Source organism: Patagioenas fasciata, chromosome 19, assembly GCF_037038585.1.
Source record: "Patagioenas fasciata isolate bPatFas1 chromosome 19, bPatFas1.hap1, whole genome shotgun sequence".
In the NCBI taxonomy this organism is placed as follows: domain Eukaryota; kingdom Metazoa; phylum Chordata; class Aves; order Columbiformes; family Columbidae; genus Patagioenas; species Patagioenas fasciata.
Window position 1 is genome coordinate 1,803,634 of NC_092538.1, and position 23,320 is coordinate 1,826,953.

Here is a 23,320-nt window from a genome sequence, read left to right on the forward strand (position 1 = left end):
GGGCAGCATCACCCGCCCGGCTCTGCTGCAGCAACGCTGCTGTGACGGCTTGGGTGCCAGAGGTACTTTGCGGTCTCAGCCGCCCTGCGGGAGAAAGTGCTCTTCTTCTGCAGGAATCCCAAGTACCTGGCTCCTCTGCATCTCCTCTGGGTTTTCTGCCTTTCCTTCCACACCGGGTGTCTCCTTTTCTGCCTCGGCCTTTGCTTTCATTGCTCCGGCTGACTGCCGTTTACTTTTTTCCCCTACCGCCGCCTCTTTTTTCTTCTTTTCCTCTGCTTCCAGGAATTTCTGGATATACTGTGGAAGCTTCTCCTCTTTCTTCTTCTGCCGTTTATTCTGGAGGCCGAATGAAATGCAATAGCAGGCAGCATTAGTCTGTCCTGCCACGGCTGAGCTGTTTTCCTCCCTTCCCTCCCTTCTCTTCTGCCTTGCTGTCCACGCTGGTTTGCTCCCAGGTTCCCGCAGGCTCCACCGAGGAGCCCGTCTGGAATGACCAGGGAGATCAGCCACCACCGGGCTACAAACCAGCCGGCAGCTGGTGAGCCCAGACAAGTCCTGCAGCCACCGGGCCGACAGAAACAGCCCCACGTGAGGGCTCTGGGGGTGTTTCCAGGCTACTGGAAGTGACAAGTATATTCTCAACTGACAGTGACCCGCCTCTCTCCAAGCAAACACCAAAGCAACCGGTCAGTGGTCCCGTGAACACCCAGTGAAGAATCTTGTGAGCACTGGCATGTGTGGAGCAACGCTGCTCTACAGTCCAGTAGGATGTGCTCCTGCAGCATCCGGTGTCGGGTACCTTTTCTCTCCTCTCAATGGCTCTGGCTATGAAGTCCACTTCTCTGGGTGCAAGCAGAGGCGGTAGCTTTCCTTTCTCCTCCTTTTCCTTCAAGCAGCTCCTCTGGATGACCGGTAGCTGCCTGCAAAGACACAACAGGGCGTGTTGGCAGGAGCGCAGGAGGAGCTGGTTCTGCATCCTGTGCTTCCAGGTGGCGCACCTGCTTCTGCAGCAGAACGGGCTCTGCTCACATCCTTGTGATCAAGTCCCCAGGCACAGAGAAGACCCCAAGCTGTCAGCCTCGGATGTGCCCAACAGCCCCCCTGCAACTCAGGATGCCCAGGTCTCGGCCCTCTCTTGCTGGAGCAACCAGAGGAACAGGGTCCTGTGCCCGGAGATAGCGCTACGCCCTGTACGGGCAGGTTGGGCGTGGGGACACAGTGTCAAAGGGAGGAGGACACGACCCCACGGAAAAGCCATCCTGCCACTGAGCTCTCCGTAAGACAGGCGTCAGTGCAGAAGAGGCTCCTGGTTGCTCAGGGCAATCCTCTGCAGTAACCAACTGCAGAATTCTGTTCTCAGCAAACAGAAAGGCCAGGCTCATTTCAACCTGAAGGGAAAGCCAAAATGACCTTCTGCTCCTGGAACGAGCCTTTGCACTTGGCTACTCAAGAGATCTGCACATCGGAAGGGAAGAAAGAAATGGTGGTGCCAGCAGAGTCTGCCAAGAAGCTACAAGACACTGCCATGACCAAGAAACCATGAGTCAGTGGGACGTGGGAAAAGCGCACGTGGGGTGTTTCTGGGAGAAACGTCTCGCTCCCACAGAGACCGGAGCAGGGGGCCACGCTCACCCGTTTATGTGAGTGTCTCACCTGGCGCGAGGCTCACTCCCCTCGGCTTTCTGACCCTGCTCCAGCGTCACAGTCAGGGCAGGTAACCGATGTGGAGGAAGCCTGGCTCGACGGAGGAGGCGCTTCTCGGCAGCATCCTCTAGAAATGGGAAAGGAGACGGTTCTTCAGAACAGCATCTCGGTGTTGTTCTGGGAACCGGGTGCCACTCGTGTGCCAGTTCCAAGGAGAGTGACGTGCGGGTCTGCTCAGGGCTGTGGTAACACTGGGGAAGGTGGTCCTTTTCATCCCTTTGGGGGAAAGCCATGTTTCCTGGGAGGTCTTAGGCCTTTTCTGACACTGTTTTTCCATCCAACGCCCCATGCCCACAGTGCACCGTTATTCCCTGGGGAAGACTGTTTGCATGGCTTTCTCTCATCCGTGTGCTGAAACGGGGGCTTCCATGGGAGATACTGGTGCTGTCCAGGAGTCATTCTGGGGAGGGGAATCATTTATCTCACGGGAACCCGGCTCTGGGGTTTCTGCATTGGTCCCGCGCACACAGATTTGCTGCTGGGGCAGGTTCACACCACAGGCCGTCACCTTTTCCCTTCACACATCCTTTCAGGTCTATCAGCGCTGGCATTTTGGGCACGGTCTCAAGTTGGTACCTGGCAGAGGAAGAAGGCAGCAGGCTGAAGAAAGGACACCACGTTGTTTCCCAAGGCAGCCCAACCCGGAGGGACGCAGTAGAAGCTCCAGTGCCGGGAGAGGCCCCGTCAGCCTGTGCCCGCGTTTCTCCATCCTTCCCTGAGAATGGCCGTCCTCCCACAAAACCCCCTTGCTGCTTCTGGGGAAATGATTCTGCTCATCGTGCACATGGAGAGCAGAGTATTATCTAGTGCTCTGGTTTTCTAAGACGCCTTTGAGTTCTGATCTTGCCCTCCGAGTTCCTCGTAGAGCCTTGCAGATTAACGTTTCTGGACCTAAGAGCAGTCTCTCCCAGAGAGGAAAGAAAAGGAGCAGGAGAAACATAGCGGGAAATGTTGCCTAAATGCGTCTCTAGGTCCACAGCAGGACAGATGCAGAAGCCGTGCCACTGTCCCCCGTTCCTCCAAGTGAAGTCAAACGTACCATGGCAGGACGACAACACGTCCAGAAGAGGTCTGGGAAGCAGCGGTGTCATGGCGTGAGATGACTGAGTCCCTCATCTCCGGCATCTGCAACGAGGACAGAGGCGGATGACGGGAGGAGCGGACGCTGGGAAGGGCCGGCTGCTCGCTCCGCCTCGGCCCAACGCCAGCAAAGAGCCAGAGCCGCCCAAGGGCTCTGGGCTCAGCAAGCCTTGCTCTGCCTGTGCCTCTGCTCCCGGCCCCCAGAGTGGGGCACGCAGCGCTCCCCGCCATCAACGCCGGCCTTTTCTCGCAAAGTGCAGCTCCTCTGGGGGTGGCTCTTGCAAAGCCAGGCCATTGCACGCCAGGGAGGTGCTCTGCAGAGAGCCTGCTGTGCTCTAGAGCTCCAGGAGCCCAGGGGCTGAACGAGGCATGGCCGGCCAGGGGAAAGCAGCCCCCAGAAAGCATTTCAGAAGCAGCAGGAGTGGCGCTGGGAAAGTGAAAATCCTACCTCGAGAAGAGCTTGCAGCATCTTGCCAGCGCCATTCAGCCTTTCCAGAAAGTCTAAGTAAAATCTCATTTTCACGTCTTTTCCCTGGACAATCAGCATGCCCACATCCCTCCAGATGATGGCAACGTTCTGCCCGTTCTCTATGCAGGCATGGAAAAGGTGCGTGGTCCTTTCCATGTAGAGCTGCACGGTGCCCTCAGAGACAGCGTTCTCTGAGGCTATCTGAGCATACGGCAGTTGCTCGAAATCTTGGTGGCCTGAAAGACGAGAGAAGAGGAACACATGAGCTTGCAGACCTGCTGGGCAGGCTACAATCAAAGGTCTGCAGCCTCCAGGCCCTCGGGCAACACTTTGGTACTGGGCTGTGTGGCTGGGCCAGCGCCTCTGAGGAGACGCTCGGCTTGTCCCTTCCTCTTAAAGTGGACAGTGAGGTGCGCAGCAGACAGCGGTGGCTTCTCTGATACAGAAAGGGAAACAAAGGGTCTTAGGCACTTGGTGGGAAGAAGAGTGACTGCGGGACAAAGTGGGGAGATAGGCGTCAGGTCCCAGGGCAAGCTGGAGGGTGCCAGCCCACACTCGGTGCTGTCTTTGTCTTTAGAGAGAAACGCACCCCAAACACAGCCCCAAGCTCTTGGTGCTCCCCGGGTCCCACAACAGCTGCCCCAAAGGCAGTAGTGACTAGAAGGCGCAGGTGTCCCGCCAGTGGCTTTTGGAAGGAACCGTCTTTCCCCCCTGGGTTTCCCCTGCTTTTCCCCCGTGCAAGGAGGCTGAGGGAGCTGGGAAGAGCCCCGGCATTTGCCTGGACGAGGTCTAGTGCAGCGGAAAGGGGGAGCAACAGTTGAAGCATCATGGAACCAGAAGACACCACACCAAGGAAGCTGTGAGGGACCCTGTTGTTGAAGCAGGACAAAGAGAGTGCGCTCTTAGCTGTATTGTCCTCTGGTGATTCTTTAAAACAAACCGCTAGGCAGGGTCCTTTCACAGCCGGCTGGTTTTGTCGAGTGAAGCTCTTGGCAGGACCGCGGTGGGTGGTTGGTGCTCCCCTCAGTCACCTCTGGAGAGCACAGCACCCCTCCCCACCCTGCTCAAGGCCAGCGCCGCTTTCACGCTGCTTACCAGGGAAGTCTGTGCAAGCACAGCGGAGCTCACGGTCCTGCGCAACAGCCTTTTCAGGTTGAAACACGGGTCTCTCCACGATCACCAGATCCTGGTCACTGAGGGCTACTCGCTTCGTGACAACCGCAAAAGTCCCGATTCCGGGAATGCGGACAGCCTGGAACAGAGGAGATGGCGGATGGGAAGAAGTCTTGGAGGGGCAGACGGGTGACTTGTCAGAGGAGGCTGATGGTGTTTAGTGCCCTGCCCTGGCCTGAGGTACAAAGGAGCAAGATGGGCTCCTTGGGAGAACACAAACAGGGGCTGCGCTTTTCCCTCTCACCCCCCTTCAGCTACGAAGAACCAAATAGGTGAGGGAAAGCTGACAAACACCCTCTGGCTCAATCAGTAGAAGGCAGGGGGTTCCCACGCTTGGAATAAATCCAGATGTGTCCCGGGCTTCCAGGTTTTCACATGCAACCTGACGGGGGGACCTTCTTGTACATCTGCATGGACAGAGAAGGTGTCCATGTCACTGTGTGCATTGCAGTGTTGTGCTGGGGCGTTGCTCCTGCTTCCAACGGAGGGGAAGAACAGCTGCACCCGATGGCAAAGGGCTGTCAGGACTTGATCAGCGTTCATCAGGGTGTGAGAGGAGAAGGAGGTGAGGCCCACCTGGTGGAGAGCCAGCTGCAGGCTGAGGTGATACGATGTGCTGGCCCAAATCTTAGCGAACTCTGGAAGAACAAGGGAAAGACCCGTCATGCTCTGAGGCAGCAGCCGGGAAGCCGGCAGTGCTCTGCCATGCCCGCGGGGGCACGGGGCTGTGCTCCACGCGGCTCTCGGAGGCTCAGGGCAGGCCCTGGTGTCTCCCCAGCAGGGGCCAGTTTTGCCAGGTCACATCTCTGAACACACAGAGCCCACGTGGCCCACGAGCACCTTCAGCTCTTCCATTCAGACATGAGCTCAGCGTGGGCAATGCCCAGCGCCAGGCAAGGGCAGCCCCTTGGGGTCAGGGGCTTCTGCCTGGGCTGCCCCAGGAAGGCAGGGGCCACGTCAGGGAGGGAACCAGGAGCCCTGGCTGCCACATCAGCCCCTCAGCCCTTTGGGATGGTCAAGCAGGTCCCTCCTTGCAGTCACCACTCCTCAGCAACCACCCCCCCCAGTCCTCGGGTTTCCATGCCTGATTTCAGAGATGTCCTTGACCCAGACACACATGTGAAATTGGGCCTGAAGGCCTTACCATAACGCTCCAGCTTCTCAATAGTTGGGCTCAGGTGAGGCTGCAAGAAGAGCTGTCTTGCCATCTTAGTTCCACTGCTGCTTCAAGTTAACAACTGCAGCAAGTGGCTGGACAATGGCTTTACTGCTTCTCCTTGTCCTCCTCCTTCTCCTCCTCCTGCTCTTCCTCCTTCTTTTTGTCTTCTCCTCCTCCTCCTCCTTCTTTTTCTCTCCTCCTCCTCCTCCTTCTCCTTCTCCACCCTTCACCCTCCTTGGTGCTGTCGTGCTCCCTCTCTCCGCCTTCTCCTCCTCACTGCAGAGCAGCTACTCCAGAGCAGAGCGGTGCGAGAGCAGCTCTCAGCACTTGGAGTCCACTCGGCCTCACCGGGTGAGTGGGGCAGACGCTGGTCACGACAGGGACAGGGGGGCTGTCACCACTGTGACGTGTGGCTGTCCCACTGTGACCCCGGACCGTGTCACAGAGGGGCTGCACACACCCTCCCCCCAGGCCCTGCCAGGGGCTCTGCAGTGGGCAGGGGCTTCCGGGAGCTGCCCCCACCCCACTGTCTCCTGAGCGGGAGGGGTTTCCCCAGGCCACCCCTGCCATGTCCCCACATGGGGACACCGGGCTGCAAGCGCCGCTGGGCTTCCTTCCACCCTTCCCCGCTTCTTCCTGCCCCTCTCACCCAACGTGTCTGCAGCGGGGAGCGCAGCTGCCCTGCCTGGCGCAGCTTTGGCAGGCGATGGCTGCTCACACCGGCTTTGGAGCCGGCTGCAACCCTCTCCCACCAGCCCCGGCAGCACCGGACCTGCTCCCACACGGGTCCCGCTGCAGCTCCCGCTGCTCACGGTTCCCAGGTGCCATGGAGAGGACTGCTCGGATTTGCTGAAGGTGCTGAGGGGGGTGCAGTTGCCAAACTCGGGGAGGGGGTTCGGGCTGCCGAACCAAACAGGGTGGTGATGGATGGCCGCTGCTCCCTTGGTGTTCCCAGGAGAGAGGCCTGTCCATGCAGCAGCACTCGCGGTGCCCTAGGGCTCATTAACGCTCCGTGCCACAGGTCGCCCGGCTCCAGGCCGCCCGCCTGGTCCCACGGGCCGTCGAAGGGTTCATGGTTGATAACTCTTGCGGGAATGGCAGGATGTGCGGTTCCAGCTAAAGGGCCTTGGACAGATTACACGGAAGTATGTTTTCTATGGGTGTAAGACGTGATGGCCCAGACCAGTGAGAACCATATCTCGGGTCAGAAAACCACCCCGGTGTGTGCGATGTGTGAATGTTGGGCCTGGGCGTGTGAACGAGTGGGTCGGAACGCCGCCCACAAGATACGCATGGGAACGTGACTGAAACCAGTCACAATAGGAGTGTGGTGTGTTTAGAATAACAATTATTGAACAAAATCATTTGTCTAACCTCTTAGCCCAAGCTCATCCCTGTAAATCTATAAATGGAGAACTGTTAATAAAAGAGAGCTCAGCTCTGCCCGGCTCTGCTTTTGCTGCTAACAAGAACCCTGTGCCTGTGCGCCCCTGTCTGCGTCTGTATGAATCGTTCCTCATCGCCACAACGCTGACAATCCTTTTCTCAGAACCCCTCCGGGTCCCCAGCACCCTCCTGTGAAGGGGTTTCGTTAGAAGGAGATATGTTGTTGAATTAGTCAGGCCCAAAGGAATCTCAAGGCCACTTCGAGAAGCTGAGAACAGAATCTGCTGTGAGAAAGAGGGGCGTTTCTTCATTAACAGGGCCTCAGCATGGCGTGAGTCGTCGGACCTATCATCAGTGGGGCTCCAGCGTGTGGATTGCCCATGATACTCATTTAGCGAATCCATGCTTGGAGCGTGGATTCGTGATTAGAGAATAGTTGCGTATATAAGGAGACACGTGTCTGTAATAAATGGCTTTGGCGTGATTCACATTGAATCGGAGTGCTGAGTCCTTTATCGTTCCAACACCCTCCTGTCTCGTCCTCCCTTAACAATGATTCAGCCCCCATTCCTCCCCGTCTGCACAAAAACGTGGTTTGCAGGTCACCAAGCTGGGGACCCATCCCTGGGGCCACACAGGCAGTGCCCCAGCCTTTCTGCCTTGTGGACCTGTGTGCCTCTCTGTTTGAATCACACCTTTTCTTCCGCCAGTCTCTCCCTTTTGGTAGAACTGCTTTTGCCAGGGTCTCCCCAGACTTCTCTGTCCTGACCGTTGGAACCCACACCCAAAAATCAACTTTCCACTCTGGGCCAGGCCGGGGGGGCCAGCAGGCCAGGACCGAACCGTTCCTATTCCACACATTTTGTGCAGGGAGGGGAAGGATGACAGCTGTGCCTCTGTCATCATTTCTCCATTTTTGGTACCCTGCTCAAGTACACCGATTGAGATGTCATGGAAGCACCCCAACAATCAATTCAGGCAGGTGAGAAGTTCCAGACTTCACTGTAACCAGAACTATTTAGCAGAGAACCAACTAGAAATGGGGTTTATCCAAAACTACTCAGCAGTCCCACAACATTATAAAACACAGATTTGGACACTGGTTAGGAGTTCCATTTCCGATTCAGATGCAAGGGAACCGAAAACTCTGGGATGATGATTGAAAATGTGCATCGTCCCACTCACAAAAAGTGAGGGCTCTCAAGGGTACGCAGAGCATCGCTCACCAATAAGGCAGGGGGGATGTCTCAGTCCTTAGTGATATCTCTTTATGCAACACCCTGGATCCAACAAGGAGACTCTTCCACAGCAGAACCATTACAGCAAGGAAGACCAACGCAACAGGGGTCTCTGGTGGGTTCCATTTGTCCCCGGGTTGAATCGGAGCTCTGGTCAGTTGTGCTGGTGGAACAGAAGCTTCTCTCAACCCAGGTGTTTCATTGGCCAGCGGCCCTGTCTGCCAGCCAAGGGACATGGGCATGAGCAGAGTGGGCTGTTGTTGGGGTCAGTACCGTCACACGAGGGACAGATGTCCAGCAGGCTCCTGACCGCTTCCCTGCGGCACTGGTCGGTCACCAGGAGAAGCACCCAGGCTAGGCTGTGCCAGGCTGCTGTTGCGTGGGTGCACTCCACGTTTGCATAGACGCACCTGTTGTGGAAGCACCCCAAAAATCCTTTCCATTGTTTGCTATAGGACCCTTGTCTATTGGTGGTCTCTTGGGGGAAAATGCTTTCATTTGGGGGCTCCCATAGCTCCCCCAGCAATTATTGACAATGAGGAGAGCTTGTTTAGGCATGTGTCCCAACTCAGTCACGAGATGCCAGAGTGGTTTTTAATCAGACCATTAGTCCACTCAGCGATCCTGTCGGCTTGGGGGCAATATGGTGTACAGAACACCCACTTAATACCTTCCCCTTGAGCCCGGCCTTGCAGCACCGCAGCCGTAAAGTGTGTTCTGTAGTCACTGTGAATATTCTCAGGGGTGGTACCACAGTGAACCGCTCGTGCAACACTCGAGCTGTTTGGTGAAACAATGAGGGCCTGGCCAGCCCCTGTGGTCCCTTTTGGAACACACCACAATAGGAAGGACGCTCTGTGAAGCCCCATTCCGCCCCTGACAGATCCTGTGGGTGCAGTGGGTTTAGCACTCCAAAAGTGACTTAAATACAGGTTCAGATATCAGTTGAGGAGAATTATGAAGGGGCAACAACTAATACAAGAGGTGGTCCACAGAGTGCATGCACGTGGCTTCACCAGGACAATGCCGGAGCCGTCCCTGAGTCCGGGAGGAGTCCGCACTTGCCTGAACACGGTGTGGGGTTATTTTGAAGGGATACACAAAGGGTAGGCACAGGCTGGGACTGACACCGGAGCCTCAGCACCGGGTTTTATCCTTCATGGAGAAAGGGAACCAGGCTAAATCAGCCAGTTGGAGGCCAAAACAAGCGGCTCCTTTGGCTGTTCTGGGACGGGAGATGCAGGCAGGGCCACCAGTGTGGGGTCTGTCCTGGAGCTGCAAGGGTGGGATGCGGGACGAGGCAGCCAGAGCTGCATCCACGCAAGGAGGCACAAACATCTGCCATTTCCATGTTGGTTTTAGGAGGGTTAATATATGTGATGGTGATTTTTGACCCACACATCGCCTGGGTTGGCATCACCAGCCACAGGTTGGGTTTTAGCATCGTTCTAAAATGCTGGAGGGCCTGAGGCAGCACTGGTGACAGAGGGACAGAGCCCCTGGGGTCCATGTCTGCTGGTGATGTGGCCCAGGACACACTTGGTTCTCTGGGTGCAAGTGCACATTGCCAGCTTATGTCCCTTTTGTCACCCACCAGCCCTTCTCCACAGGGTTGCTATCCATCCGTCCATCCATCCATCCATCCATCCATCCATCCATCCATCCATCCATCCATCCTCCCCCAGTCTGTGCTGGTACTGGGTTTGCCCTGACCCAGGTGCAGGACCTCGCACTTGGCCTGGTTGAATTTCATGAGGTTCACATGGACCCCCCAGCCTGTCCAGGTCCCTCTGGATGCCACCCCTTCCCTCCAGCGCATCAGCTGCACCATTCGGCTTGGTGGAAAAGCAAAACTGTCTTGGGAGTGTCTTGGGAGATGCAGAGACCAGGGAAATGCACCTGGCTTTAGCTCTCTGCCAAGCACATCTCGTGCTATACAATAACATGATAGGCTGCATGTGCTGTCCACGCGCTCTGCACGCGTGTGTCCGGCGATTGCTCACTCATTATTACCTTCTAATGGTGCTCCTTCAGTTTCTTTTGTCTCTGGCTTCACCTCTCAGCCAGGCTGGCGACAACCCCATCCCGCTGGGGCGGGGGGGGCTCTGCCACTACACTGCACCCCAAATTCTGTCCTCCCACACAATGCACCCTAAATTACTGCAGCCCCAGGTCCTGAACACCCGAAGCCTGCACCCCCAAATCCTGCACCCCCAAGTCCTGTACCCTAAAGCCCTGCACCGAAAATGCTGCCCCTCAACTCTGCTGGACGGGGCTCTGAGCAACCTGAGCTGGTGAAGATGTCCCCGCTCACGGCACGGGGCGGTGGGTTGCAACCTGAGCAGCTTTTGCAACGGATTTGTGGTGTCTCTGCACCCCTGTGCAGTTGTATGGATGTGGCTGTGCTTGGCTGCAGGATGCTGGAGGAGGAGCTCAGGGCAAAACTGCAGTCACAAGAGGCCCGGCGGGACCGCATGCGAGCCCAGATGCTGAGGGACCAGGAGCTCCTCCTCGGGTTTGAAAACAACATCGACAACCTCATCTTGCATCTGCACGGCATCACCGTGCCCGGCCAGGTACCCACCCAGCGCTGGGTGGTGCAGTGACACAGCGCGGTGACACTTGGTGCAGCCACCGTCACCCCAAGTGGCTCATTTTGCCCACCAAGGTGGTTCTCTCTGTCTCCAGGATGATTCTCTCCTGTCCCAGGGGGTGGAGGAGAAGCTCCAGTACCTGGGCCAGAAGCTGCAGTACCTGGCACAGCGGGCGGCCCACCTGTCCCTGACAGGCACATCCCCGATGAGAGCAACGAGGTACGTGGGGTCTCCATCCCTGCTGGGGTCTTCGGGGACCCGCACCAGGCTCCTCCTGATGGCCCGTCCCAAGTGAGGAGGATGGAGGTGGCCCCATGGAGCAGCTCAGCTCCAGGTGGCACTGGGCACTGCAGGGTGTTGTTCCCAGGCAATCATCAAGGGCATCCCTTGGGTTCTAACACCCACCTCCCCTTCAGCAATTAACCCAGGGTGTCTTTCACAGACTTTTGTGAAGGCCAGGGATTTTCTGGAGAAAAAAATGTTGAGTGATCCTCGGAACGTGGTGGTTTCCTTTGAGGACAGAGACAGCAGCGATGACGGTAGGAGAGCTTAGTGGGGACGCGTCCCACGGCGACTGTCCCTGCCCCTGCCTGTTGGGATTTCTGACCATCCTCGCCTGTCTCTCCTGTCCCAGCAGAGCCCAGCCCATGAGTTCTCTCCAGACCTTGTGCTGTCTCCAAGCCTTTGAGCATGGGTGGTGCTTTTAGGTGGGGATGTGGGAGCATGAAGGTGGCCGGTGGGGTGGCGAACATCGAACCACAGAAGGAACAAGAAAAGATGCTATGGGGCAAGGAGGGAGACCCTTGTCTTCAAAATCACCTGGTTGTGAAGAATAACCAGTGCTAGGGTCTGTCTGTGGCCTCTTCCTATTGGATGCTCTTGGAGGAGCCACTGAGTTTTTGGAGCTTGCCACCTCTTTTGAATGAAGCTGGAGCGGCGTCCAGCACCGCGTGGCTCCAGACCTTTCTGGGAAGCCCCAGCAGCGGGGGATGGGCCACAGCAGCGGCACTGCCAGGCCCTGCAGGTCAGCCTGGGATGCTGGGCAGGAAGAGCCAGGGCTTGGCAGGAAAGCTCACTGTGACGCCACCAGCCCTCCAAAACGTGCTGGCTCTCCCTGGTGACACCGGCACAGCGGAGGTGGCCCTGCAGACCCTCCCCAGCCCACTTCTCTCTGTTCCCTCCTCCAGAATCCTCTGAATCTGACGGCAAAGATGACGAGCACGTCCCCACACAGGAAGACATCAAGAAGGAGGGGAAGCAGCTGCTTGAAAGCAAGAAGAAAGCCAGCAAGAAGAAACAGCAGTTGCTCCAGGAGAGCTTTGGATACCCCAGACCACCCCTTGTGCTTTGGATGCCCCCACTACCCCATGTGTTTTGGATGGCCCAGACCATCCATTTGGCTCTGCACTGTCCCGCCACCCCTTGTACCCTTTCTCCAACAGGTGATTTTTGACCCACACATCGCCTGGGTTGGCATCACCAGCCACAGGTTGGGTTTTAGCATCATTCTAAAATGCTGGAGGGCCTGAGGCAGCACTGGTGACAGAGGGACAGAGCCCCTGGGGTCCATGTCTGTCTTGTGCTGGGGATGCCAGAGCTGGACTCGGTTCTCTGGGGGGCCCCAGGAGAGCAGAGCAGAGGGGGAGCATCCCCTCCCTCCACCTGCTGGTGATGTGGCCCAGGAGACACTTGGCTTTCTGGGTGCAAGTGCCCATTGCCAGCTTATGTCCCTTTTGTCACCCACCAGCCCTTCTCCACAGGGTTGCTATCCGTCCGTCCATCCATCCATCCATCCATCCATCCATCCATCCATCCATCCATCCATCCATCCTCCCCCAGTCTGTGTTGGTACTGGGGTTTGCCCTGACCCAGGTGCAGGACCTTGCACTTGGCCCTCCAGCGCATCGACGACACCACTCAGCTTGGTGGAAAAGCAGAACTGAAGTGTCTTGGGTGATACAGAGGCCAGGGAAATGCACCTGGCTTTAGCTCTCTGCCAAGAACACCTGGGGAAACCCTTTGAAATGCTTCAGCCACTTCAGCAGAGAAAAATAACACCCCCACACAGCTGCCAGGCTTTCACTGCTCACGCAGGGACAAAGGACAGCGCGGGGACAGCACAGCGCTCACTCCGGAGCTCGCCGGCTCTGACACCAGTGTCTGTTTGGGAGAAATATCAATGGGAAAGATTTTGTGCTCTGGGATTCAGGTCATCTGAAGAACACCAGCAAGGAGAACGACTGCCAAAACCTGCACAACGATGTGACCAGCTCCAGCTCCCCTGGGGAAGGAGGCGGCTGGTGCTTGTCCCAGCCCAGCCATGCCATGGGCGACCCAGAGCAGATGGCAGCAAAGCCTCTTTCCAGGCTCTCTTCGCTGTGAGACCGTGGGGCAGGGTCCCATCCAGGGGGGACATGGGGGGCACATTCTGCCCGAGCTCGCGGAGAGCAGAGGAAGGGACAGAGGGGTCTGGGTGGCACCAGAGGAGCTTGGAGCAGAGCAGGGGGCACAGAAACCCAGGGAGGGTCTTGGAGACAGGTCCAGAGAGGATCCAGGTGTACATGGGGAGGGGGAAAGGGATGGGACGGTGCAGCGGGTGTCACACAGGGTGGGAGTGAACACACAGGGACCAGAGCCAAGCTGAAGGTGCTCGGTGGGGATAGAGGTGATTGAGCAGGGGACAGGAGCAAAGTCCTGCAGAGGGCAATGGAGCCGGAGGGGGCTTGGGGAGGGGTAAAGAGGAATGGGGGAGACCCAGGAAAGAATCTGGGGCATGGGGGGTGTGAGGGGGAAGCACAGGAGCTGTGATATTTGGGATCAGAAGAAGTGGAGAGAGGATGCAGAGGGGGAGAACCTAGAGTGCACAGAGAGGGGGGCAGAATGGGTGCCCCCAGGGTGGGGGGAAGGCTGGTTTGCCAGTCATCACCCCCCAAACGAGCTGGGGCTGCAGGTGGTCCCAGCACCCCCACCCCAGGCAGCAAAGTGGGACCGTGGCAGCAGCAGCAGGTCCCACTGCACATCCAGCACCCGTTGGGGGAAATAAAACACCTAAGGTGTGGGGGGAGGAAAAGCAGGAAATCCCCAAAGTGGGCACAGAGAACAGGGCTGAGCACAACACATCCCAGCACTAGGGTTGCTGGGCTTAACTTGGTGTCCAGGAGCAGGGGGGTGCAGGTGAGGATGCTGAGGGTGATGAAGGCATCAGGGTGGGGATGCCTGTGGGAGGGGGTGGTGGGGGCTCTGAGGTGCCTGGGGGTGTGTGTGTGTGTGTGTGTGTGGGTGGGTGGGTGTGGGTGTGGGGGTGTGTGTGTGTGTGCATTTTTATTCAGACACTCTTCTCTCCAGAGCTGATAATGGTACCAATGGGATGCATAAGAGGCCCAGGTTCAGCCGTATTGCTACGTCAGCCAAGGTTACTGATGAATTTTGCCCATCCCATAAGTGAGAGGGGCGTAAAAGTGGGAGATCACAGAATCACACAGAATCACAGAACCCCAGAATGTCAGGGCTGGAGGGCCCTTTGGGGTGCAGTGTTTTGGGGTGCAGAGTTTAGAGAAGGATGATACGGGGGTGCAGGGTTTAGGGCAGCAGGATCTTGAGGTGCAGGGTCATGGGGTAAATATTTTGGGGTGCAGGATCTGGGGGTGTAGGAATTGGGGGTTCAGAGTTCAGGGTACAGTGTTTGGGGGGTAGGATCTGAGGGTGCGGATTTAGGGGTGTAGGGTTGGGGGGTGAAGGGTTTGGGGGACAGCATTTCGAGGTGAAGGGTTTGAGGGTGCAGGGTTGTGGGTGAAGGGGTTTGGGGTTCAGGGTTGGGTAGGGCAGGATTTCGGGGTACAGGGTTTGGGGGTACAAAGTTTAGGGGCAGGGTTTGGGGTGCAGGATCTTGGGGTGCGGGATTTGGGTTTCACAGTTTGGGGGTGCAGGATTTAGGTTTCAGGGTTTGAGGGTGCAGGATTTTAGGATGCAAGATTTGTGCATGAATGCTTTTGGGGTGCAGGGCTTGGGGGTGCAAGATTTGAGGGTGCAAGGTTTGGGTGTTCAAGATTTAGGGCAGCAGGATCCTGAGGTGCAGGGTTTGAGGGGTGCAGGTTTTCTGGGTGAGGGATTTGGGGTGCAGGGTTAGGGGGTGCAGGGCTTTGGGGTGCAGGGTTCAGGGGTGCAGGGTTTGGGGGGGCAGGGTTTGGTGTTGCAGCTTTTGGAGATTCGGGATGTGGGTGTGAAGGATTTGGGGGTACAGGGCTTGGGTGAACGGTTGTGGAAGCCGGGATTTGGGGGTGCAGCGTTTGGGGTTGCAGGATTTGGGGTGCAGGCTTGTGGAGAGCAGGAACAGAGGAGCAGGGTTGGGGGTGTCGGGTCTGGTGAGGCAGGAATTGGGGGTGCAGGGAGTTGGGGGAAGGATCTGCTGGTGCAGCTTTTAGGGTAAAGGGTTTTGGGGTGCAGGGTTTTGGGGTGGAGGATTTGGGGGTGTAGGGTTGGGGGGTGAAGGGTTTGGGGTACAGAGTTGCAAGGTGAAGGGTTTGGGGTGATGGTTTTGGGGTGAAGGTTTTGGGGTGCAGGATCTGAGGATGCAGGGCTTGGTAGGGCAGGATTTTGGGGTGAAGGATTTGGGGGTGTAGAGTTTTCGGGTGCAGGGTTTGGGACCGCAGGTTTTGGGGTGTAGGGTTTGGGGGTAGGGTGTGGGGTACAAAGTTTAGGGGGCAGGGTTTTGGGGTGCAGCATCTTGGGGTGTATGAGTTTTGGGTGTGGGATTTGAAGGAAAGTGATTTGGGGTGCAAGGTTTTGGGGTGCAGGGTTTGCATGGGAAGGTTTTCCGTGTTCAGGAACTGGGGTGCAGGGCGTCGGGGCGCTGGGGTAGGCCTGCAGGGTTTGGGGTGCAGAATTTAGGGGTGCACGTTTTGAGGGTGCAGAGTTCAGGGGTGAAGAATTGGGGATGCAGAGTTTTGGGGGCATTATCTGGGGGGTCAGGATTTGGGGTTGCAGGGATTTAGGGGTGCAGGGTTTGGGGCTGCAGGTTTCGGGTGGGGAATTTGGGGGTACAGGGTGTTGAGGAAGGACCTAGGGGTGCAATATTTGGGCTTTAAGGGTTTAGGGTGGCAGGATCTGGAAGTGCAGAATTTGGGGACAGGATCTGGGCGTGCAGCGTTTGGGGTTACAGGTTTTGGGGGTGCATTCATTTGGGGAGGGAGGATCTGGGGGTGCAGTGTTTAAGGGTCCAGCATTTGGTGCTGTAGAGTTTTGGGGTGTAGGGTTTGGGGTTCAGGTTTTGGGGGTGCAGGGTTTGGTGGTAGAGTTTAGGATGCAGGTTTTGGGACTGCATGGTTTGGGGTGCAGGATTTGGGAGGGAACGCTTTGGGGTGCTGGGTTTTTGGGGGTGCAAGATTTGGAGGTGCAGGGTTCTTGGGTGCAGGGGTTTGGGGTACAAAGGTTTGGTAGGGCATGGTTTGGGGTGCAGGATCTTGGGGTGCAGGCCTTTGCGGTGCAGGATTTGGGGCTGCGCAGTTTAAGGGGTCAGGATTTAGGGGTGCAGGATTTGGGGTTGCAGGGTTCTGGGGTGCAGTGTTTTGGAGTGCAGTGGTTTGGGGTGCAGGGATTAGGGAAGGATGATATGGGGGTGCAGGGTTTAGGGTAGGAGGATCTTGGGGTGCAGGGGTTCAGGGTGGAGGGCTTGGTAGGGCAGGATTTGGGGGTGAAAAGTTTAGGAGGTAGGGTTTGCAGTGCAGGATTTGGGGGCGAAGGGGTTTGGGGATGCAAGGCTCTGGGGTGCAGGGCTTGGGGAAGGATGATATGCGGGTGCAGGGTTTAAGGCAGCAGGATCTTGGGGTGCAGGGGTTTGGGGTGCAGGGTGTTGGGGGTAGGATTTGGGGCTGCGCAGTTTAAGGGGCAGGATTTAGGGGTGCAGGATTTGGGGTTGCAGGGTTCTGGGGTGCAGTGTTTTGGAGTGCAGTGTTTTGGGGTGCAGCGTTTAGGGAAGGATGATATGGGGGTGCAGGGTTTAGGGTAGGAGGATCTTGGGGTGCAGGGCTTTGGGGCACAGGATTTGGGCGTGCAGGCTGTTGGGGTTCAGGTTTTGGGGTGCAGGGTTCTTGTGTTGAGGAGCTGGAGGTTCAGGATCTGGGGGTTGAAGGTTTGGGGGCTGAATGAGGTGGTGCACGATTTAGGGTTGCTTGGCTAAATTTAGGGGTGCAGGGTTTTGGGGTGCAGGATTCAGCATTGCAGAGTTTGGTATCACAGGTTTTGGGGGTCCATGGCTTGGGAGGAAGGATTTGGGGGTGCAGAATTTAGGGGTGCACGTTTTGAGGGTGCAGAGTTCAGGGGTGAAGAACTGGGGATGCAGGGTTTTGGGGGCATTATCTGGGGGTCAGGATTTGTGGGTACAGGGTTTTGAGGTGCAGGGTTCAGGTGTTCAGGACACTGGGGTGCAGGGTTTGAGGGAAGGATCTGGAGGTGCACAGTTTCGGGGTGCAGGGTTTTAGAGTGGAGGATTTTGGGGGGCAGTGTTTGGGAGGGCAGGCTTAGTTGGCATTTGGGGTTGCAGGGATTCGAGGGTGCAGGGTTTGGGTGTTCAAGATTTAGGGCAGCAGGATCTTGGGGTGCAGGGTTTGAGGGGTTCAGGGTTTTTGGGTGTGGGGTTTGGGGTTCAGGGTTAGGGGGTGCAGGGTTTGGGACTGCAGGATTTGGGGGAGCAAGACTGTGGGGTGCAGGGGTTTGGGTGAAGGGTTGGGTAGGGTAGAATTTGGGGTGCAGGTTTTGGGAAGGAAGGAAGAGAAGGAAGGAAAGAAGGAAGATCTGGGGGTGCAGGAACTGGGGGTTAGGGTAGCAGGATCTCGGGGTGCAGGATCTCGGGGTGCAGGGATCAGAATTTGGGGGTGCAGGGTTCTGGGGTGCAGGATATTGGCGAACAGGGTTTGGGGTGCAAAACCTTGTTGTTCAGGGTTTAGAGGCAGGATGTGGGGGTACAGGGCTTTGGGGTGAGGGGTTGGGGGTGCAGGGTTCAGGTGTTCAGGACCTGGGGGTTGGAAGATTTCGGGGTTGCAGGATTTGTGGGTGCAGGATTTGGGGGGAAGGATCTGCAGGCGCAGGGTTTGTAAGTGCCTTGATTGGGGTCAGAATTTGGGGGTGCAGAGTTTGTGAGGGAGGATTTTGGGTGCAGGGATTTTGGGTGAGGGATTTGGGGTTCAGGGTTAGGGGGTGCAGGGTGTTGGGGAAGGATCTGGGGGCGCAGGATTTGGGGCTGCAGGGTTTGGAGGTTCAGGAAATAAGCTTGAAGGATTTAGGGGGTGCAGGGTTTGAAGTGCAGGATTTCAGGGGCAGGATCTGGGGGTGCAGGATATGGGCATGAATGCTTTCCGGGTGCAGAGCTTTTGGGGGAGGGATGACGGATTTAGGGGGTAGCAATTGGGGGTGCATGATCTGGGGCTGCAGATTTTGGGGGTGCAGGGTTGTGAAGAGCAGGAACGGAGGTGCTGGGGTGCAGGGTTTGGTGGGGCAGGAACTGGGGGTGTTGGGGGAAGGATCTGTTGGTTCAAGATCTGGGGGTGCAGGATTTGGGTTTTAGGGTTTGGGGTGCAAGATTTAAGGGTGCAAGGTTTGGGTGTTCAAGATTTAGGGGAGCAGGATCTTGAGGACGCAGGGTTTGAGGGGTGCAAGATTTTTGGGTGAGAGATTTGGGGTTCAGGGTCTGGGGGTGCATGGTATGGGGGTGCAGGGTGTTGGGGACGGATATGGGGCGGACAGTTTGGGGGTGCAGGGTGTTTGGGGAAGGATCTGGGGATGCGGGATTTAGGAGTGTACGGTTGGGGGGTGCAGGGCTTTGGTGTGCAGGGTTTGGGACTGCAGGTTTTGGGATGTAGGGTTTGGGGGATAGAGTGTGGGGGTACAAAGTTTAGGGGGCAGGGTTTTGGGGTGCAGGATCTTGGGGTGTACGAGTTTTGGGTGTGGGATTTGAAGGAAAATGATTTGTGGTGCAAGATTTTGGGGTGCAGAGCTTGGAGGGGCAGGTTTTGCATGTTCAGGAACTGGGGGTGCGGGATTTTGCATTGAAGGGCTCTGGGGTGCCGGGGTTGGCCTGCAGGGGTTGGGGTGCAGTATTTTGGGGTGCAGGCGTTTGGGTTTCAGGACCTGGGGGTGCAGGGTCTTAGGGAACAGGATTTCAGGGGTGCAGCATTTGAGGGGTGACGGCCTTGGGGGCCTTGGGGATGAAGGATTGGGGAGTGCAGGGTTTGGGGGTGCAGATTTGGGGTGCAGGGTTTAGGGGGTGTAGGGTTTTGGAGGGGCAAGATATTGGGGTGCAGGATTTAGTGGAGTCGACTTTTGGTCAGTAGGATTGGGGGGGGCAAGGATATGGGGGTGCAGGGTTTAAGGCTGCAGGATTAGGGGGTGGAGGTTTGGGGGTGCAGGGTTTTGGGGTGCAGGATCTGGGGGATGTATGGCGCAGGATTTGTGGGTGCAGGGTTTGGAGGGGCAGAAATGGGGAGTGTAGGTTTGTGGAGTGCAGGGTTTGGGGTGCATGATTTCTGGGGGAAGGGATTCAGGTTGCAGGATTTGGGGGTGCAGTGTTTGTGTGTTTGGGACCTCGGGATGCAGGAATTTGGGGTGCAAGATTTGGTGGTTCAGGATTCTGGGGTGCCAGTTTCTGAGGTGAAGGAGTGGGGGGTGCAGGGTTCTGGGGTGCAGAGTGTGGGGCTGCAGGTTTTGGGGCAGCAGGACCTGGGGGTGCATTGTTTCTTGGGGGAGGATTTGGGGTGCAGGGTTGAAGGGTTTAGGATCTGGAGGTGCAGAGTTCTGGGGTGCAGGGTGTTGGGTGCAGGATCTGGGGGTGCAGGATTTGGGGTTGCAGGCAGTTGGGGGTTTAGGGTAGAAGGATCTTGGGGTGCAGAGCTGAAGGGTTTGGTAGGGCAGGATTTCGGGGTGCAGGGACTTGGGGTAAAGGGTGGCACTCAGGAGTTTGGAGGTGCAGAGGTTTGGGGGGCAGGATTTTGTGGTGCAGGATTTGAGGGTGCAGGGTTGTGGAGTGCAGAAGTTTAGGGGTGCAAGATCTGGGCTTGTACGGTCTTGGGGTGCAGAGTTGGGGAGGGAGGATTTGGGGCTGCAGGGTTGAAGGGTTTAGGATCTGGGGCTACAGGATTTGTGGGTGCAGGGTGTTGGGGTTTAGGGTAGGAGGATCTTGGGGTGCAGGGCTGAAGGGTTTGGTAGGGCCGGATTTGGGGGTGCAGGGCTTTGGGGGTGCGGGTTTCTTGTCTTTAGGAACTGGGGTTGCAGGATTTTGTGGTGCTGACTTTTGAGTGCAAGTTGGAGGGGCCTTGATTTTTGGGGTACATGGTTTGGGGGGACAGGATTTTGGGTGTAAGGTTTGTGGGTGCAGATTTCACACATGAAGGAACTGGGGCTGCAGAACTTGGGGGTGCAGGGTTGAAGGGTGCAGGGTTATGGGGGTAGAGGTTTTGGGAGGGAAGGATCTGGGGGTGCAGGGATTAGGGAACAGAATATGGGGGTGCAGAACCTTGTTGTTCAGGTGTTCAGGACCTGGGGGTGCAGGCTTTGGGGTGCAGAATCTAGAAAGGCAGAGTTGGGGTGCAGGGTTTGGGGTGCAGGGTTTGCTGCTTCATGACATGGAGATGGAGGAATTGGGGGTGCAGGGTTGGGGACTGCAGGATGTTGGGGGAAGGATCTGCGGGTACAAGGTTTGGGGCAGCAGGGGATGGGGAGCAGGGTTTAAGGGTCAGGCTTTAGGGGGACAGGGTTTGGGGGGCAGGGTTGGAAGGGATGATTTGGGGGTGCAGGGTTTAGGGCAGCAGGATCTTGGGGTGAAGGGGGTTGGGGTGAAGGGTTGGGTAGGACAGGATATGGGGTCCAGGTTTTTAGGGTGCAACTTGTGGGGGGGCAGGATTTGGGGTACAGGGGTTTAGGGGTGCAGAATTTAGTGGTGAAGGGATTGGGGATGCAGGTCTTGGGGAGTCAGAATTGGGGTTGCAGGTTTTGGGAGTTCAGGGATTTGGGGGTGCAGACTTTGGGTGTTCAGGACATGGGGGTACAGGATTTGGGGGTGAAGGGTTTCGGGGGGCAGGGTTTGGGGTGCTGGGTTTGGGAGAGGGTCAGGACATGGGTCTGCAGGATTTGAGGGTGCAGGGCGAAGGGGATATGGATTTTGGGGTGAAGGGTTCTGGGGTGCAGAGTTAGGGGGACAGGGTTTCGGGAGGCAGGGGCTGAAGCGTTTGGGTGTGCAGGGTGTTAAGGTGCAGGATCTGGGGGTGCAGGGTTTGGGGGTGCAGTGTTCTGGGGCTGTAGGTTATTGGGGTGCAGGATTTGGGGTTGTAGGAGTCAGGATCTGGGGTACAGCTTTTGAAGTTGCAGGTTTTGGGGGTGCAGGATCTGGAGAGTCGGGATTTGGGGGTGCACGGTTTAGGGTGCACATGTTTTGGGTGTGTATGATTTGAGAGTGCAGGGCTTTGGGGTACAGGGTTTTGGGGTCAGGATCTGGGGGCGCAGGGTGTTGGGGAGAAGGATTCGGGGTGCAGCATTTTGAAGTGCAGGGTTTGGAGGGGGGGAGGTTTTGGGGGTGCAAGGTTTGGTGGTGCAGGTTTTGGGGGTGCAGTGTTAAGGGGGTGCAGGATTAGAGGTGCAGGATTTGCGGTGCAGGTTTGGGAGTGCAGGGTTTTGGGGGTCTAATTTGGGGGTGCAGGATCTGGGAGTGCAAGATCCTGGAGTTCAGGATTTGGGGGTTCAGGATTTGGGCTGCAGGGTATGGGAGGGAAGAATCTGGGGCTTCAGGATTTGGGGGTGCACCGTTCGGGGATGCAAGGTTTAGAAGTCAGGTCTAAGTGCAGGGTTTGGGGGTGCAGGGGTTTGGGGAGAAATTTAAGGTTGCAGAGTGTGGGGTGCAGAGCTTGGGTCCACAGGATTTCAGGTGCGGGGTTTCAGGGTTCAGGATTTGGAGGTGTGGAGTTTTGGGGTGCAGGGGTTGGGGGCGAAGGATTTGAGGATGCCGGGTGGTGGGGGAAGGATTTGGGAGTGAGAGATTTGGGGTGCAGGATTTGGGGGTGCAGGATTTGCGGGTTCAATGTTTAGGGTAACACAATCTTGGGGTGCAGGGGTTTGCAGTGAAAGGTTTGGTAGGGCAGGATTTGGGGTGCAGGATTCTGGGGTGCTGGGTTTTGGGGCACAGGATTTGGTGTTGCAGGGATGGGCTTGAAGGGCTTGGGTTTCCAGGACATTGAGGTGCAGGATTTGGAGGTGCAAGGTTTGGGAGGGAATTCCTTGGGGTGCAGGGTTTGGGGTTTCAGGAGGTAGGGGAAGGATCTTGGGGTGTAGGGTTTGGGGCGGCAGGGTGTCAGGGGCAGGATTTGGGGGTGTAGCGTTTCAGGCTGGCATGATTTTGGGGGTGCACATGTGGGGGTCCAGGTTTGGGGGTGTAGAGTTTGGGAATGGAGGATTTTGGGGTGCTGGGTTTGGGGCTGCCTAATTTGGGGGTGCAGGGTTTTGGGGTGCAGTGTTTGGCTGTTCAGGACCTGGGGGTGCAGGGTTTGGGGGTGCAGGGTTTTGGGTGCAGGGTTTGGGGGTGTATTGTTGGGGGACAGGATTTGGGGGTGCGGGGTTTGGGGTGCAGGGTGTACAGGGAAGGAGCTGGTGGTGAAAGATTATGGGGTGGAGGTTTTGGGGGATTTCAAGGAAAACGGGTTTGGGTTGTGGGATTTGGGGAGGCAGAATTGGGGGTGCAAGGTTTGGGGTTCAGAGCCTGGGGGTATGGGGTTTGGGCTTGCAAGGACTGGGGGAAGGATTTGGGGTGCAGGTTGTTGGGGGAAGGATCTGAGGGTGCAAGACTCGGGAGTGCAGGGTTTGGGGGTCCAGGTCTGGGTGTGCAGGGTTTTAAGGTGCAGGACTTGGGGGTGCAGGGTTTGGGGGGGCAGGATCTGGGGGTGCAGCATCTGGGAATGCGGTATCTGGGGTGCCTGATCTGGGGTGCAGGATTTAGGGTGCAGGTTTTTGGGTTTCAGGGTTTTAGGGTACAGGGCTGGGTGAGGCAGGATTTGGGGGTGCAGGGTTTGGGACTGAAGGGTTTGAGGGACAGAATTTCGGGGTGCAGGGTTTAGGGGTGGAAGGTTTGTGGGACAGAATCTGGGGGTAGCTTTTGAAGGTTCAGCATTTTGGGGTGCACAGTTTGTACAGCAGAATTGGGGGTGCAGGATTTGGGAGGGAAGGATCTGGGGGTGCAGGATCTTGGGGCTCAGGGGTTTGGGTGAAGGGTTTGCTGCAGCAAGATTTTGGGGTGCTGGGTTTAGGGGTGCAGGATCTGGGGTGCAGATTTGGGGGTTCAGGGTTTAGAGGTCAGGATCTAAGGGGGCAGGGTTTGGAGATGCAGGGTTTGTGGTTGCAGGCTTTAGGGGTGCTGGGTTTGGGGGTTCAGGTGGTGGGAGTGGAGGATTTGGGGGTGCAGGACTTCCAAGTTAAGGGCTAGGGGTGCACAGTTAGGGCATGGAGAAATAGGGGTTGCCGGAGCTGGGGGTGCAGTATTTGGGGG

General features: G+C 57.0%; 1 protein-coding gene across 1 annotated transcript; it reads right to left on the reverse strand.

The window, feature by feature from the left end:
- Window positions 1–517: 517 nt before the first annotated feature.
- Window positions 518–5,663, reverse strand: LOC136110190 (coiled-coil domain-containing protein 81-like). Its single transcript, XM_071817141.1, has 9 exons — window positions 5,571–5,663; window positions 5,003–5,064; window positions 4,349–4,505; window positions 3,233–3,489; window positions 2,744–2,829; window positions 2,213–2,280; window positions 1,654–1,771; window positions 685–920; window positions 518–555 (listed from the first exon to the last, which is right to left on the reverse strand). The coding sequence occupies exons 1-9, from the start codon at window positions 5,632–5,634 to the stop codon at window positions 518–520; spliced, it is 1,086 nt and encodes a 361-aa protein (XP_071673242.1). The 5' UTR covers window positions 5,635–5,663.
- Window positions 5,664–23,320: the final 17,657 nt, after the last annotated feature.

Bases quoted from the DNA above. Each gene is read 5' to 3' on its own strand.
- LOC136110190 (XM_071817141.1), bottom strand. From the start codon at position 5,634: ATGGCAAGACAGCTCTTCTTGCAGCCTCACCTGAGCCCAACTATTGAG. The intron at 2,830-3,232 runs GTAGGATTTTCA...TCCTCGTTGCAG, and splicing joins TGCTGCAAGCTCTTCTCGAG to ATGCCGGAGATGAGGGACTC. The intron at 921-1,653 runs GTGAGACACTCA...GTGTCTTTGCAG, and splicing joins GGGAGTGAGCCTCGCGCCAG to GCAGCTACCGGTCATCCAGA.